At 38.1% G+C, this 17,129-nt stretch overlaps 2 protein-coding genes and 1 long non-coding RNA gene across 3 annotated transcripts; 1 reads left to right on the forward strand and 2 right to left on the reverse strand.

Annotated features, from left to right (window-relative positions):
- Positions 1–215: 215 nt before the first annotated feature.
- LOC128019612 (uncharacterized) lies at positions 216–2,147 on the reverse strand. The gene is made up of 5 exons (XR_008185216.1): positions 1,719–2,147; positions 1,431–1,536; positions 754–1,039; positions 424–574; positions 216–317 (listed from the first exon to the last, which is right to left on the reverse strand). It is a non-coding gene; the product is annotated as an uncharacterized LOC128019612 (long non-coding RNA).
- Positions 2,148–5,997: 3,850 nt separating this feature from the next.
- On the forward strand, positions 5,998–8,265 carry LOC128019608 (homeobox protein Dlx1a). Its single transcript, XM_052605689.1, has 3 exons — positions 5,998–6,645; positions 6,890–7,089; positions 7,352–8,265. Exons 1-3 carry the CDS (start codon positions 6,333–6,335, stop codon positions 7,595–7,597), a joined length of 759 nt encoding a protein of 252 aa, XP_052461649.1. The 5' UTR covers positions 5,998–6,332; the 3' UTR covers positions 7,598–8,265.
- A 5,117-nt stretch (positions 8,266–13,382) lies between these two features.
- dlx2a (distal-less homeobox 2a) lies at positions 13,383–15,773 on the reverse strand. The gene is made up of 3 exons (XM_052605688.1): positions 15,315–15,773; positions 14,834–15,018; positions 13,383–14,427 (listed from the first exon to the last, which is right to left on the reverse strand). Exons 1-3 carry the CDS (start codon positions 15,625–15,627, stop codon positions 14,134–14,136), a joined length of 792 nt encoding a protein of 263 aa, XP_052461648.1. The 5' UTR covers positions 15,628–15,773; the 3' UTR covers positions 13,383–14,133.
- Between the last annotated feature and the right edge of the window lie 1,356 nt (positions 15,774–17,129).

Consider the following 17,129-nt stretch of genomic DNA (forward strand, 5'->3'; position numbering starts at 1 on the left):
AGTTTATTTTTTAATTTTGTACTCATACAGACAGACTAGTGGGGATTTGTATGCTTAAATACAGTGCCCAAGCTTTAAAATAGATCAGACCTAGTAAAACAACATGTCTGCACAAGTAATGCAGTAAAGTAATTAAATTATATATATATATATATATATATATATATATATATATATATATATATATATATATATCATAATTATTTTATATTATATGTCTATAATGTCTGGTACATGTGGGTGAAACATCACAGTGGCTTGATGTCATTTTCTTTCCAGCTGTTGGAGACCTTGAATGAGAGCAGCTTACTGCAGTCCTAAAGATTTAAGGAAAACATAGATTTATGGGAGGAATAGTGATCTTTTTCACAATTTTAATTAATATTTCATGGACTCGAATGAAATTCTGCAACAATGATTAACCTCTTGAGGCTTTGAGCTGTCAAGATGTGATAGCAGGTATTCCTCTAAACACGCGGGTTCCGTGTAATGGATCAACCGCACTTGTACCAGAGCTTTGATTCCTCACAAGGCCAAAGTTTGCATCCAATGTGACAATCATTTCTCCATCCGCCTGGAAAACAAACACTTACAGTAACACTGGTTGTGTACCCGCACCAGGTTTATACATTTATACTATTACTTCTATTATAATACTACATACACAAATTAACTTAGTTTGATATTCATTCAGATTTTAATTCTATGCCATTAATTTAATCAAACAAGAACCACGCTAGAATTATAACCAACCTTTGGACATGCTGGGAAAATGGTTCCATCATTTAATTGTGGGCAAATATCAACCAAACTTCTTTGTCGGAAGTGGTGATGCCTAAAATGGGATATGGGGTGTTGCAAAAACCCTCAACAGAAACCAGACACTCCAGTGCCAGAGAAACAGAAAGCTCTAGCAGAGGGATGGAGAAGGCTGTCTGTCTGGGGCTTGTGGCTGTTGCTGGTCAGAGCCCATATCTCAGCAGAGTACAGGTTTCTGGTTCACACGCACACATTTTGACTGTAACGGTGCAGAGCCATCCTGCCAAATATAAAGAGGAAAATAACATAAAAACATAACCTAGTACTACTATAGAGACTAACATATCAGTATAAATTAAATTAAATTAAATGTATGCATTTAGCAGACGCTTTTATCCAAAGCGACTTACAGTGGATTCAGGCTATACATTTTTACCCATCATGATAGTATATAAACTATACATTTAGTTTATATAGTATAGACTAAATCACTTGAGTGTGTCACATATAACTTAATGTTTGTTAATCAACAAAAAACTTTTATTTTTTTAATTGCATCACAAATTTGATTAATTCCTTAAAGGAAATCATTACTCCACATGTAACTGGATTGAATTCCTTAACCTGTCAATAAAATACATTAAGATTTTGTATCAAGTAAAATGACAAACCTGTGCTGACAATGATCTTCATGTCCTTTGTGTACACAGCATGGGTGCCATGGGCTTCAGGTAAATATAGGAAAAATCCCAGGGACGATGGCTCATAGTAAACACTCTGTAAGAAAGATGGATAGCTCTAATGTTTTTAAAACAACAAACTTGTGACACTAACAGTTGATACTGCATAGTGCTAAAACAATTTGAAGTATCTAATGATTCTGTTGACATTACTGTGAGTTTGCTGTCTGTATGCAAGTATAGCAATAGCAATGTAAGACTGTATGCTACTGTTCTTACGTTTCACTTTTCAGGAAGATCTGAATCCTCTTCAGGCAAACCTCACAGAACACTGCAGTGGAGCTGCACTCAATGCACCTATAATCAGCATGTTCTCGGCAGACAGCACACTGGGTAGTGATCGGTGCTGAACATTCAAACGACACCTTATGCATCTCATCCTTGACTGCATCCCAGGCATGAAGCTCTCTCTTCTTTGCCTTACTGTATGCGCTCTCAGAACAGCTCGGTGTCACATCATCAGGTTCAGCAGGTTGAGATGTAATAGAAGGGTCTGAAGGGTGGGTCTGTTTGTAGCTGGGCTGGGGAAGACCTTGACTGAGGTAAGAAAACTTCGCATGGCCAGCGATAGACCTCCTCACCAACTTAATTTTAACGTTCCTGAAACGTGTGCTCATCTTAAGTGCTTTTCCCATATCTGAAATCAAAATATTTGACAGTTATTACATAAAGCAAAGTGCAATCCGTACCGTACTTCTTATCACAGCCTAAAAGACAGAAACACATGAGTGAAAATGGGATGCAGTCAGATGAGGGATATTTGGTGCAATAGTTAGATACAGCTAGCTAGATATATAGATATATAGATTGCTAGATAGATAGATAGACAGACATCTAGCTAGATCTATATCTAAAGATAGATTATATAAATAGATAGATACACACCTAGCTAGCTATATAGATAAACTGCTCAAAAAAATAAAGGGAACACTTGTGGGTTATATTGTGTTGTTAAGTATTCCCTTTATATTTTTGAGAAGGTATATAGATAGAAAGACAGATCCAAAGCTTCCTGATATAGGATCAAATCCAGACAAGCTTTGTCCAAACCCACAGAACTTTATTTTACACTCTAGTCAAGATCCCAAGGTTTCCAAACAGCCGTAAAATACGTCTTGTGTTTAATATTTCTCTCAAGTCAATATGGGTTACATTAGTCCTATGATCTGGCTTCAGTGAGGAGTTATCGAGCATACACAATATGCAATAAGCCTGTAAGAGTGTAAAAAGTTTTTAAATGTTTACAGTTTAACTTTGCGTTTAACTAGAAACTAAATTCTCCCAATTAGCTTCAGAAGTAAATACAGCAACGTTAATGCTCACATAAAGCATGCAACGTTAACATAACGACATGCTAATAACGTAATATGGTCTAGCGATAACGTTTGCAGACACATCGCGGTTATCTCATGTCAACAATAATGACACGCAATACGAGTGTTCGTATTGTTTTCCATTACAGTTTAAATGCTCAGTTTTATAATTTTAATAGTCTTACCTGAAAATATTAGGCAGCAAATATCGCAACGTTGCCGCTTTCGTCCGGTAGACTTCCGATTACAGGTGAGCAGGAATTCTGGGATTGGATCTGGAGTCTTCTCTTGTATATTTGTGGGTGATCAACCATTTGAATGGATAATCACGGCCTTCTGAACCTACTAGTAGGCACAGGAGGCCCCTCCTGGCCCATTTCTATGGGCTGATAACCGCTGATAACGCCCCATTCAATCGAGTGATAACGTTCGAATCGGGTGCTCTCATTCTTGATGATCCTCTTCTGTGGAAAGTGCTCTAACTCGTCATCTCACCTGCTTTTTTTTTTTTTTGAGTTGTTTCTAAACTGAAAACTGCTGTGGTTTGATCCCAACACGGTCGGACATTGCTGGATAATTATTAAGGGACTGACCACATGGACAGTAAGATACTGTTCTGAGATGTCAGTATTTCATTTAATAGAGACCAGCGTTTTTCTGTTCTCCTTTAATTAAATTCACTCTTGAAAATGGTTCTAAATAGTTCCAGATTTGTTGCATCACAGAACGGTGCTAAACAGATTAATTTATGTTTTTAGATTCTGTAGTAAAACAGGAGCCTAGTGCAAGGGGAGAAAAGAAATTCAGCATAGAAAATAGTTAACTATAAATGCTGTTAAGTCATTTGGAAGTGGAACTTCCTTTTTTAAGCGTTTTATTAATATAAAATTTAGCTTATTTCCCAAGTCGATGTCTTTAGTTTAGATCTGATGCTTATACTGAGATGCTACAAATCATTTGAATTAATTAATAGCCTAATAATAATAATAATGTCATTGCGTTATTATAAACGGTTGATAATATGAAAGCAAATCCAATTGTACACGTCTGAATATGTGTAGCCTTATCGAATATATTGAAGCTTTAGTCTAGTATGTTCTTGTTTATAACACGTTATGTATATCTCATAAATTCAGATCAAGACGATAAACCCGTGTAACTTGTCCAGTGCGTTCCGGATGATAATAATTATCGGCTGTTATGCTCTCATTATTTTCACTACCGATGAAGGATCCCTGAGGAAGATTGCAAAGGTCATCTGAAATACAAATAGGTTTAGATTGGACCGTTTTTAGGATAGTGGCTTTGTCAAACGTGGTCCTCAGTCCATATCATCCGGGCATCGAGCTGGTGCTGGTGCTGGTGCATTATTGTCCAGTGTTCTGGAGGTTTTTCTGATTTCACTGTGTTTTATTATGAGGGAATGTAACTGCACACATGTTGTGATTATGACCATTTCGAGGAAGACTGGGAGAAAAGAAACCCGCAGAGAAAGAGAGACAGAAATGAGAGGAGGATGTGTGATCCGTGTTCAGCTGGGAGCCTCACACAGACGGTAGCGTCTCTTCTCTTCTGCTTCTCGTGAATATGAGCTTTTATGTTTCTCTACACGTTTCTATTGCAATTAAAATTTCTTGAAAACGGACAGAAGTTCAGCTCGCATTATTAACGAATATCTAACCCAAGCGTTTGACTGAATTGCTGTGTAGTTTTGCTCATAAAGCTGTCATGAAACATGTTTCTGAGGAAAATGTTGGAAACAGAGCTGCTTCAATCTTTTCATGCGACGCTGCTTATATTTTACACCTGTAGCTATTATTAATGTTGCAGTTATCAATAGTTATCCAAACCGTGCCGAAATGCTGCTGCTTGTTCTTTAAAACGGTTTGACAGATAAATGAGCAACATTATTTAACAAATTAAATCTGGAAGCAAAGAGTTAGGCCCATGTTCAGTTTAATGGCTTTCATATATCTGCGTAACAATTTACAAATCTAGTGGTCAAATGTATATTATTTCATTAGCAAAATAAATAAGTAATTGCCAATGAATACGATTAGATTTTTTTTTTTACCTTTGGTGTTTTTTATTTATTTATTTTGCTTCCATAACTGCATGCAACCACGATATTTTTTCTTAACGAAAAAAAACTTTAGGGTTTTTTCGATCTAACGTGAAATTGTGTTTTATTGTAGTTGGTAATAATGCAGTGTAAACTTATAAATGCAAGTAAACGTGGGAACAATATTTACCTTATTGTATTTGTTGATTTGTTTTCACGTTGTTTTCTTTATTTATTTATTTACCGTTTCCTGCATCATTGGGCCTGCCACATGTGGATTAATCGCGTTTAGGGTTCATATCTAAAAACGAAAATCTGCAGACTAGGCCTACTATAACAATAACCGTAAAATATAAACCAAAACACTGCAAAGTCAACCAAACTCCGATCTGAAAGGAATCCGCCAAATAACAGGAGCTGTGTATCAACACCGACCTGTTTCTCTGATGCTCGAGCGCAAAAACGCAACCCACGCGCGCGCGACTGAAGCGGATCTGCACAACACTATTAAATACACAGCTAATTATGCGTATGGAAATTAAACAACAGTGTTATGCTAATTTAGCTGGTTTCAGCTGTGTCTTCGAGCACTTGAGACTAGCATTTTAACGAAATGAATCATCAAAGTAATTAATCTTCGCTTGGAGACATTTATAGCTACCTGTACTTAATCATATCTGTTAGGTGTTAAATGCTTTGCTCACGAAGCATTGAAAATTCAGGAGCATGCTACATTTGATTGTCAAATTCGATCAAACTTTTTTTATGTCATAGAATTTTGTGTGTTGTTGTGACTTGTTTATTGGTATAAAATGTTCAGTAAATCGATGCTATAATAATAAAACATATAACCTCATGGCATGGTCATATGAAAACAAATTATGACTGAAATAACATGTTTGATCAGTTATGTTAATGATTGGTTTTAATGTGCAGTATTATCTCTTAACAAAATTAACAAAAAAAAGTATTATTAACTAACCAAAATTCAAAACCAAATCTCAAATAACACAATATGCGTATATTTTAAATTGTGTGTGGTCAGATTTGTGGTTCATCAGGATGTGTTCGAGCTCTCCTCACACGGCCTATGCGTCTCGGTCCATTCCCTAAATTTCTACATTAACATTGCACAATAGAGTCACAGGTTGGTCTTGTTTCTTGAGATTATCAAGTCCGTCGGACCCGACCCTCGGATTACCAATCCGCGTCGCTCTTGGAGGGAGTGGTCCAATCAGAGAGCACCTTGGATAAATATTCATGAGTCCCTGATTCAAACCTTTGAGCGAGTTTGTCTGGATCCACAGCATCGTACCTAGACTTTTCACAGAGACAAACTACATTTTCTTATGAATGGAAAGTGAAAAAATCAGTTGCGCTTAAATTGGGCTCCATCCTTCACTCGGATCATAGAAGAAAACAAAAAGCAGGGAGGGAGAGAGAGAGAGAGCGAGAGACATGACCATGTCTACAATACCAGAGAGTCTTAACAGCCCAGTCTCAGGAAAGAGCGTGTTCATGGAATTTGGGCCACCAAGTCAGCAAATGTCGCCTTCATCTATGAGCCACGGACATTATTCAATGCACTGTTTACACTCGTCCGGACACCCGCAGCACGAGAGCGCGTACAGCCCGGCTCCGTCCTTCCCCAGATCTCTGCCTTATCCGTACGTCAACTCGGTCGGTAGCCATTCCTCCAGTCCGTACCTCAGCACCGTGCAGACTTACCCAAACAACTCGGCTCTGGCGCAGACGAGGCTGGAGGACCCAGGTAAGAAACACTGCGTGCATGTCTTTGGTCTTTGCTGGTCGGCGCGCTGCGAGAATGTTGGACTGGAGTAGCCCAGATGTGCTGTTAATAGGCTTGGTAATTATTTATTGCGTAATGCTATAAACAATGTATGCAATTAAGGCTAATTATACCTAAAGTGCCGCCTGTAAAACTTGTGCACAGTGATGTGAGCCGCGCTGCATGAACAGTCGGTGAGACAACTTCTTTTCTCTCTCCCTCCCAGCGCCGGAGTCAGAGAAAAACACCGTGGTGGAGGGAGGAGAGGTGCGTTTCAACGGGAAAGGCAAAAAGATCCGCAAACCCCGGACCATCTACTCCAGCCTCCAGCTGCAGGCTCTGAACAGGAGGTTCCAGCAGACTCAGTATCTGGCTCTGCCGGAGAGAGCCGAGCTCGCCGCGTCCCTGGGGCTCACGCAGACACAGGCATGTGCTCAGCCTTCCCGCGCTTTTTAGTAAAGGAATTCGATTTTCTGAACGAGTTGTGATTAATGCTTAAAATGTGTTATCTATAGCTATCATCTTAGCGCGTTCTTTTTGAAATCTCTATCAAACACAGGCCTGTAATCAATGGTCGCATCTGTTTGGGTCAAATGTAAAAGTTCATGATTTTAAAAATAAGTATAATCATGGGTAAAACGGTTCGAGGTGTTGTCGCTCACTTGCGTTGCCTTGTCTTTATTTCTAGGTGAAGATCTGGTTTCAGAATAAACGCTCCAAGTTTAAGAAACTGATGAAGCAAGGCGGAGGAACAATAGATCCGAACGCTTTGGCAAACGGGCGCGGACTGTCCACCGGATCTCCATCCCTTGCGCCCGTCTGGAACTCAACAGCCAGCGTCAAAACATCCACACCGACCTCGTATATTCCCAGTTACACCTCGTGGTATCCCACAGCACACCAGGACACTATGCAGCAGCCGCAGCTCATGTGAACCAGCACTGCTGACACAACCCCGCCCCTCTCTCCACCGATGGCCCAGTTCAGGGTAGCCGACACAAGGCCGGTCTCTCTGCGGCCGGAGATCCGGAGACACTCTCTAAAGACACCTGCTGACACACCGGCCGGCGTGGACTGAACGAGGGTCGTCTGCTCCGGAGAGGAAGCAAGTCTCTTTTTGAATCGAAGGGAATGCCGGGAAAATGGGTCAAATCAAAGCTGCTACTCTCCCCCTTACCGTGACTTTTTTGTTCTGTAAAAAAAAAAAAAAAAAAAAAAAAATTATTCCAGTTTCTTCAAATTTGTAATTTCCCGTGATGAAACTGGAATTACCGGTTGGTCCATCCACAACACAGTGCTGGTTAAAACGGGCTGTGAGAGCGACATGACATGAGCTCCGCTTCGAGCTCATACAACTGGGATAAATCACACCGTGAGCAAGTGTGAACGTCTCAAGATTTTCCCCATTTCAAAGGGAACACAGAAATTTTAAACAAAGTTATTTTGTACGTATGGCGTTTTGTGTTTATTTAAATATAACTTATTTATATTTGTTTTTTTTTTAAATCTGTTTGTTTGTTTTATTTAAAATAAATGTTCTTTAAATTATGATGTGAGGCTGCACTATAAAACAGATTTGAGCCAAGTTTGTGAAGCCGAGATGCAGATCTCTCATCACCGTTAGATGGGAAGTGTTGACACCTCTAATGTACAGAAATAGTCGTTTTCGTTGTGTGCTGAATAATGTGTGCAAAAGGATTTAAACATGATTGTGTTGATTAAAATTCGTGTGTTTTTCCGTTTCAGATTGAAAAAAGTTTTATAGCTTATCCGTCACATTAATTTATTGTTTATGTTTCATGGAGTCTTGTATAATGTGTGAACTCAAAACAGTAAAAATCTGCTTATGAAAGAAGTAACAAAATGTCATCGCAACGTTTATTGCTTTGCCAAATAAATGAATGAAACTCAGGTAACTGATGACAACTGAAAACAATGAACTGATGCAAAAATCAAACCTATTTTGTGAAATAAACAGGCCTATCTCAATATTGAGCCAACTTGTATAAATATCCAAAGGATTTGTTGTCTACAGATAACGCGCTTTTCAAACATAATAATAATAATAATAAAAAACATTCTGATTATAAAAAAAAAAAAAAAAATTGTCGTTTTTTAAATTAATTTTATTTGGATATTCGAGCCGGCACAGGTATTAAATTTGCGTAAATCGTCTTTTTTATTGCAGAATTTGGCCGTCTAGTGTTTTTTATTTTTATGACACCTCTGGCTTTTCATTGCAATCTGAAGCACTGATTAATCTTGTGGTGGTTTCTGTAACACAGTAAATAAGGACACTTGTTTCTTTTCACTTTCGTTTAGCCGCTATGAGCTCTTTTCTGCTCTTGTGTGGTTGCTTTTGAAGGCCGTGTGTTAAGTGAATAATCGGACAGGTGCCGCTCATAGAGGCGCACCCGAAGAAAGACTGGGGCTGGGAGGTAAAGGATGACATGTTCAAAGGGTCTTTTGTTTGGGGCTGATGCTTTAAATGCGCATTTTAAGAAAATTCTGATGCACACAGATTCCGGGAAGCAACTATACGAATGATATTTCCTGTAATATCCAGTTGACTGTTTTTTATTCTTTCGTGGATATAGACATATTCGATTACACCCCTTTGCCTTGATATTGTAATTTGCTAGATTTTTTATTATTTTTTATTATTGAATAAATGAAGAATGATAGAGATGTCGGGTCAAAATTAGAATTGAACACATCAGCATTCTAAAATGTATACAAAGAGAAAGTGAGGTATAAGAAATAATATGAATGAATCTGGCCTTGCATCTGCTGTTTGAGTGTTGAGTTCTTACCATTGCAGTGGATGCTGGGGGTGCAGCAATTATTGTGACGAATTTTGACACTCTTCATGTGTGGTCTTTAAAAATGTCCTGGTCAAAGCAGGAAATGACCCGCGCGCTCTGATCACGAGCTCAGAGATCCAGCAGTTCTCTCTGACGTCATTAACGCGACTCCAGACGTGTGTGTATATATATATATATATATATATATATATATATATATATATATATATATATATATACATACATACATACATACATACATACATATATATATATATATATATATATATATATATATATATATATATATATATATATATATATATATATATATATATACATACATACGTTTGATAAAGACTGGAAACTAACCTGCAATAACTTGTGTCGCAGATATGACGAGTGTCATAAAAATATACATTTAAAATGTCTTTTTTTTTTTTTTCTAAAACTATTCCAAAGCACAACTCTTGGGAAGGAATAAACGAAGAAGCCGTGCTGTTCTGTCTCTTTCTCCGACATGCAGCTGTGGAGCAGAGAGGGTCAGCGTTATTTCACTCTATTCTCCTCTTGATTACGCGCAGGGCCCATCAAACCAGACATAATTACAGTCGTTCCCTCCTTATTCTAATGCAGCTTCCCATCTACGGGATAATTATGAGCAATTTTTTTTCGCACGTTGAATCTTTTGTTAACAAAAGAGATAGCGCACTGAAAGAAAATTTGCTGTGCGATGGGGGGAAAAAAAGAAAAGGAAAAAAAGGCGAGTGAAAGGTGCGCAGCGGTAGTTATAAATAAGGCTGGCAAATTGCTTGCAGGTGTATACCGAGAGATTGTCAATGGGAAGAGGGATCGAAATGAGCAAAAGCACAATGTCGGAGTGCTGAAATTATAGAACAAGGGCTGCTTTATTTTCCACTGGATTCTATAGGCTAGACAAACTATCTCGAAATTTCAGATAGCTTTGTTAATAATGCAGACCACGTTGTTCTGATTCAAAGAAGCAAATGGTATTCTACATTTAGTTTTCTCCACAAAACCGAATAAGATTTTCCAGCGAGCCTAAATAAACCAGTCAAAGCCATATTCGCTTAGTGACATCGTTTTTATTGTTACTTTTTGAAGAATGATATACGGCGATATTTATATAATGCTACATAGCACTATATCAAAATACTATTTTGCCCAGATGCAAAGCAAGCACTTCAAACCACTTTGTTTCACTTATTATGATACCTAATAATAGCTTAATAGCGTACGCAAAACCTAAAAAAATAAAAAAAATAATAATAATAAAATAATAATAATAATGTGTGTGTAGGCTAATATGAATGCGCATCCTTCTTACCTTAATCTGGAATAAACGCGAACACAAAGAGTGGCAGACCGTCTTTAGTAGCTATAAGGTTCCTGTCAGTGTTGAGAGAAGCAGAAGAACAGGAGAAGAGCATCCAGCATCATGCCATAGCCTCGGCTCCTCCAGCATCATTGCATAGCCTCGGCTCCTCGGCTCCTCTAGCTGGGCTCAGAGCTGACACGCGCTCTCCGAGCAGGAATGAAAAATCCTGCTTTATTTTCCCTCTTTATAGCTGATGGGGAAGAAAAAATTGCTGATTATTAGCATAAATGTTTACTCCTCATTACGCTGATGACATTGTGCACTCGAGATCTTGGTAATCTTTGGGAAAATTATGAGTAATTTTTAAAAATTTAAAGCAGCAGTTACCATGCAATTCAGGCTAATTTTGCGTAGGCTCCAAACGGATATAATTATCGCGGAGTCAAGATGTTATGCTAAAAACTATGCATTGATATTACCATTTATTATGTACATACAACTTTGACAATGTTGATGCTTGAAATAGCTGGAAATTGTCTTGCACAAAAATTACAGACCATATTAGGACATCTAAAATTGCGAAGAATTATATAGTAATTGCAGGCTTTCAGATCGGGGAGCCAGAATGCTCAACTGGAGCAATTGTGGATAAAATTACAGATCAGAGTATAAATTAGGGATGGGGTATGGCATTTTTCTAGTTGTCTACAGGATTCCGGAAGTGTCTGAAACCACAGCATTGCTAATCTTTCAGAGAGAAAGACACGCAGAGCGTGCGCTTGCAGACAGGTCCAATACAGTTTTACATTCGTTTGCATTTGCAAGGTGTGACACTTGCCCACGTTGAACCACCTGAGTTGAGTTGAGAAACCTAATCAATGTTAACACCGACTCAGGCCATTTTGCCAGATACACCTAGACAGCAAAAATACAGGCTGCCAAAACAGCGCAAAGCCCTCGGTGCATGTGGTTAAGCGTCTGCTTGTTCTGGTGTGTAATATCAGTTAACATGATCTGGTTTGGTCGGAGGGCTCCTGCGCCACACTTGATGTGATATTTCATTGTTTTTGATCCCAAGAGCTCGTCTCAAGGGACGGACGGCGTGGGTGAACCGTTCTGCATTAACACCGCGTTACTGAGGCCTTTACTGAGAGGATCCGAGCGCTATTGTCGTGTTTTTGGACGGGTCAAGTCTGGATCTCTGGATCTCTGCGGGGCACATTTCAATACAGGGTGACACCACAGCATCTTGTAATGTGGCAGGATACATCCTCATTACATCCGTCTGCTTTATAGCTTTTGGACCCTCAGATAAACAGATGCGTGTAACACGAAAAGCAACCCGTGTTACCATATTTACTTTAATTTTTCCAAAAAGAACAACGGGAATGTCCAAGTGTAGCCGGGGCGAGCATTTAACTTTAATTATTTGAGAAGCAATCTAGACACTTGTCATACATAATTAATAATAGCCATGCACTGTAATAAATGCGTTCATGGTTATGTTTTAATAATAACTGAAATAGCATCTTCGTTTACTTGATTTTTACGTGTTTATTATAAAGTATTTTTTCAGTAATTTAATTCAATATATATATATATATATATATATATATATATATATATATATATATATATATATATATATATATATATATATATATATATATATATATATATATATAATATTTAATATTTAGTCGGTTGTTTGTTTGTTTGACGCATTAATTGTGCATGCATCGTTTCAGCAAAAGCTTCAGCATGTCGCATTGCTCAGATTCACCAGAACGGAATTCTTGCCATTTTATTTTCTAGTTTCTAAACAAATAAACAAGTTTTCCTTTGTTTTATATCGTGGGAAATTACACGCCAGTCGAGTCTCTATTACAAAGGCCTTGTATTGTGCGTGGGGTAGTGGAAGTTGTGAGAAATGTTTCCATGTTGTTTAGCTCGGGGGGTTGTGCGCCGACTTCATAAACCGTCTGGAGCGCAGAGCACTGACTCCAGAGAGTCTGAACCCAGCAGAGCGCTTCATGCCGAGGCGTGTTTGCGCGCTCACTCCCAGCCCGAGGCTCTGTGGCGGCTCCACGAGCCTGTGTCTATGCGATTTATGTCTTCAACAATGCAAGGGAAGTCAGACCAACTGCGTATGGTAAAAAAAAAGTATATATATATATATATATATATATATATATATATATATATATATATATATATATATATATATATATATATAGCCTACCATGCTTCTGCAATTTTTGCAACCCGAGAAAAGTTGCATAAACTCTCTCTACCAATTTATTACAGAGTAAGACACACCTGTCACGTTAGTCAACACAAGGTAAATTTGTGAGTTTTGTGTTAAACATTTACAAGACGTTGCATCGCATCTCCAGACAGATTTATGAAAGACTAGAGACTCAAAAGGCGCCGAAGCATAAAAAAAAAGAAAAAAGGAAGGCGTGGACAGTTCTGCGAAAAAAAATTAATCCCATGCCAACAATGACCTAAAGAGAGAGAGAAAAAAAACATTCATACATTCGAAATCCCCAATGAATGGAAACATACAAACGCATTCACGTGAAAGGCTTTATTTAAATAATTCTGAATCATTATAGTGGCAGAAATATTCATTGGATTTTCAAAATAAATAACCAAAAACAAAGTAGGCCTACTCCGGAGAAAATACCTTTTTAAATGTGATCATGACTTTAGGACAATCAGTAGCTTCCGAGTGTTTTTCATTAGTGTTTTGCACGTAAAACGTAAGACAGTGAGAATCCCAAACGAATGACAACATTATCAAACAGACGCGGTGGAACACATGCACAGAGACAGACACGTGATTTACGCCTTACACACTAACTATAAAACGAAAAATGCAAAAATACAAATTATCAAAGACAGGCGCGTGAAACACATGTACGGTGGAGAGGGACAGTTCAGTTATTGTTAGAAGGCACCGAACAGCTTCAGGTTGTGCTACATGTGCTCCTACACCCTGCTGCAATATTCACTCCGTTAATGTCCGCATGAACTCTCTGGGATTTGGATAATAGTTGCTCAGTGGAAAACTGGTTTGAATCCACTTATGTATCAGCCATAAAACAAAATAAATAAATACAAAAATAATTGTATATGTTTGATTCTTTAGTTTCTGCTTGTTGACGACAATGCATGATAAGAAACAGTGTTACGCCCCAAACGCACTGGCAAAGATCAGCGTGGCGAAGGTGAAGAGGTCTCACCATTCATACTGCAAAACAGGCCTGCTAAAAGTCATCTGATGCGAGTTCACATCATGGATTCCCCGGTTTGTGTGTCGAGTCAGAATATGGTCCCGGCGCTGACAGCTGTGTTGTGGTGATGTGGCGGCTGTAGATGGCTCGCAGAGTTCGTGGATGAGTACCAGGGGTAGTCTGTCAGAAATGAAGGCGCAGTCGTGTTCGGGGGACTGCTGCTGCTCATTCTCTGGCCGTGCGCGAAGTCCCAGACCGCGCCGAGAGGCGGCGAGAGCTGAGCTGGAGACCCGCTGGAGGACACGTGCTGCTCGGGAGGGATTTCACCGCTCTTCCACAACTTCTTGAACTTCGAACGACGATTCTGAAACCAGATCTTCACCTGAAAAAGCAAAAACATACCAACAACTCAATATCACAAGCAGGATTCTACACATAATGGAACAGCACTGCAGTTAGATAATCTGAATCATGTTTTACAAAATAATAATAATAATGATAATAGTACTCCTGTGTATGAAAATATATATATATATATATATATATATATATATATATATATATATATATATATATATATATATATATATATATTAGTTTTGTTCACTATTTGCTATAAAGATAGGACATACAGAATATTAGTAGTAGCCTAGTAGTAGTAGTAGTAGTAGAAGTATTGAATCCCCATTTGGTTACATCAGAAATGAATGAGCATTTTATTGTATTAGACAGAATCCTAATGAAAGCCTATGTGTTGGCGGGGTTCTGAAGATGGAGTGTCTCCGTACCTGTGTCTGTGTGAGGCCCAGAGAAGCGGCCAGCTCGGCTCTCTCCGGCAGGGCCAGATACTGAGTCTTCTGAAACCTCCTCAGCAGGGCCGCCATCTGGAAACTCGAGTAGATAGTACGAGGTTTTCTGACTTTCTTTGGCTTTCCATTAACCATCCGAATTTCAGGTTCACTTTCCTCTTTTTCTGGGGGAGAAAACACACACACGTAGTTGTAAATACGCCTGAAAGAACCGAATCGTTTAATGCAAAACAATAAAAAATAAAATAAATAAAAAAATAAAAAAAAATCAGCTTTCAGATATTTTATACTGTTATTATTAATTACAATAGCGCGCAATTAACAGAATCGCATTAAAATAATGATTTATGCATTGCAAGAAACGTTGTTCTTTACTGTTTATGCAAACACAACATTAGCATTTTAAAGTCAATGGTGACCACAAGTTAGAAGGCAACGTGAGCAAGAGAGAGATATTTACCAGCATCCGCCGGAGCTGGAGAGGAGCAGGAGCCGAACGTGCCGTAGGAACCAAACGCGTTGCTGAAGCCCAGCTCATATGACTTGGTGTTGTACTGGACGCTGTTCATGCTGTTGTTCTGGTACTGGTAAGAGCTGATCTGGCCGTATGGAGAGCCTGCGCACTGCTGGTTATTGTTGTAGTAGCTGCTGTCGGTGGCGGTGGACACCGGAAGAGTCGGGGATTCCTTGGACTTATGCAGACTGTGGTAACTGCTGGAGGTAATCTGGTTTGAATGCATATCTGTACTAAGGCTGTCAAAAACTCCAGTCATGTTTCTCAAAGCGTAAAAATACTTCAATGCAAGTCCAACGAATGAGCGAACCCATAAAATCTCTGCAAAAGCACAAAACTAACGGTTTCTGAGTTGTGTTGCATTCCACTTTGGAGCGACGCAAAGCAGAACTGTGATTGTCAGCAGAGATGCGGGAGGACGGGCATTTATCGCGCGTCACGGGGGAGGATGAACTTGTGCGCGTGGAAGCAGCCAATGGATGCGGGATACACACTGCTCACACATGCACGCTCATGGAGAGATGGTTACAATACTCCGTGCTACATGAAAACACACTTTGTAGCTTTTTAAAATAATAATAATAATAATTATAATAATAATAATAATAATAATACTGACAAGCAGTTTTACACGCTTGACAAATCATGACTATAAATGATGGTTTCATTATTAAATAAAAATTTATTGTTTTATTTTTAAACGTTTATCCAACACGCACAGTTACGCATCAGGAGCTTTTACAAATGACAGGCTACATTTAACGCACAAAACCAGGTTCAATGCTGTATGCCTGGAAAGCAAATGCAATAGAAGCGCACATTTTGCAATGTCTCTTCTTAAAAGCAATTAGGCTTCTGACTTCAGATCTGTTGAGGTCTTAACACTAAGAAACTCTTTTCTGCATGGCTTGCTGCGACACCTGTCGGTGAAAAGACCACATCTTTCTGTGTTTTACTGCTGAGTTAATAGTCACCATTTTAGTCAAATGCTTTTGACATTGATTTGAGAGTATCTGGCTAAATAAAGTATCCAGCGGAAGTAGAATAGGCTAGTATATCGATGGTGAAATAAAGGCAGTCCATTGTGTAGCTTTTTATTATTAAATACTTTATAAATCCTTCACAGGAAATTATATTATGGCAGCAACCACAATTCAATACATAGTCACAGACACAGACAACTCTATAATAAAATATCTACAACTAAACACAATTTGCATTTTCAGTTTCCAGTTTTAGTAAGGAGTACTGAAGTGAAGGTACAAGTAGTTTTATAAATTAACATAAAACATATTTGCATACTATACTTTGTGATGTAAATATGTAAAATATCACATATTTTATGAATAGGCACATATTGATTAGGTCAAATGGATGAACCTTGACAAAAGTCATTGTTATTCTGAAATTAATGATATTCTTTTTTTAAATATATGATTATTTAAATAATTATCATGTGTAGGCTACACCCCTGATTGTTTGTTTATTTATTTCCTTATTATTGAACATGTAGGTATTTTCATTCTTAGAATTATGTTAGTTAAATGAAAATAAATAAATGAATAAATAGAATGAAGAAAATATTACATCTATATAATAAAAAAGGCTGTACCTGTAAGAAAATAATTTTTTTTTTAGGCCCATAGTATTCAATGGCTGACTGTAGTAGGTGATTTCATATAATAATGTAAATAGAAATTCATTACTTGTCTGAATTTCAGCATTACAATTGAATCATAAACTACTAGTAATAAAATGTTT

This window comes from Carassius gibelio, chromosome A9, assembly GCF_023724105.1.
Source record: "Carassius gibelio isolate Cgi1373 ecotype wild population from Czech Republic chromosome A9, carGib1.2-hapl.c, whole genome shotgun sequence".
Lineage (NCBI taxonomy): Eukaryota > Metazoa > Chordata > Actinopteri > Cypriniformes > Cyprinidae > Carassius > Carassius gibelio.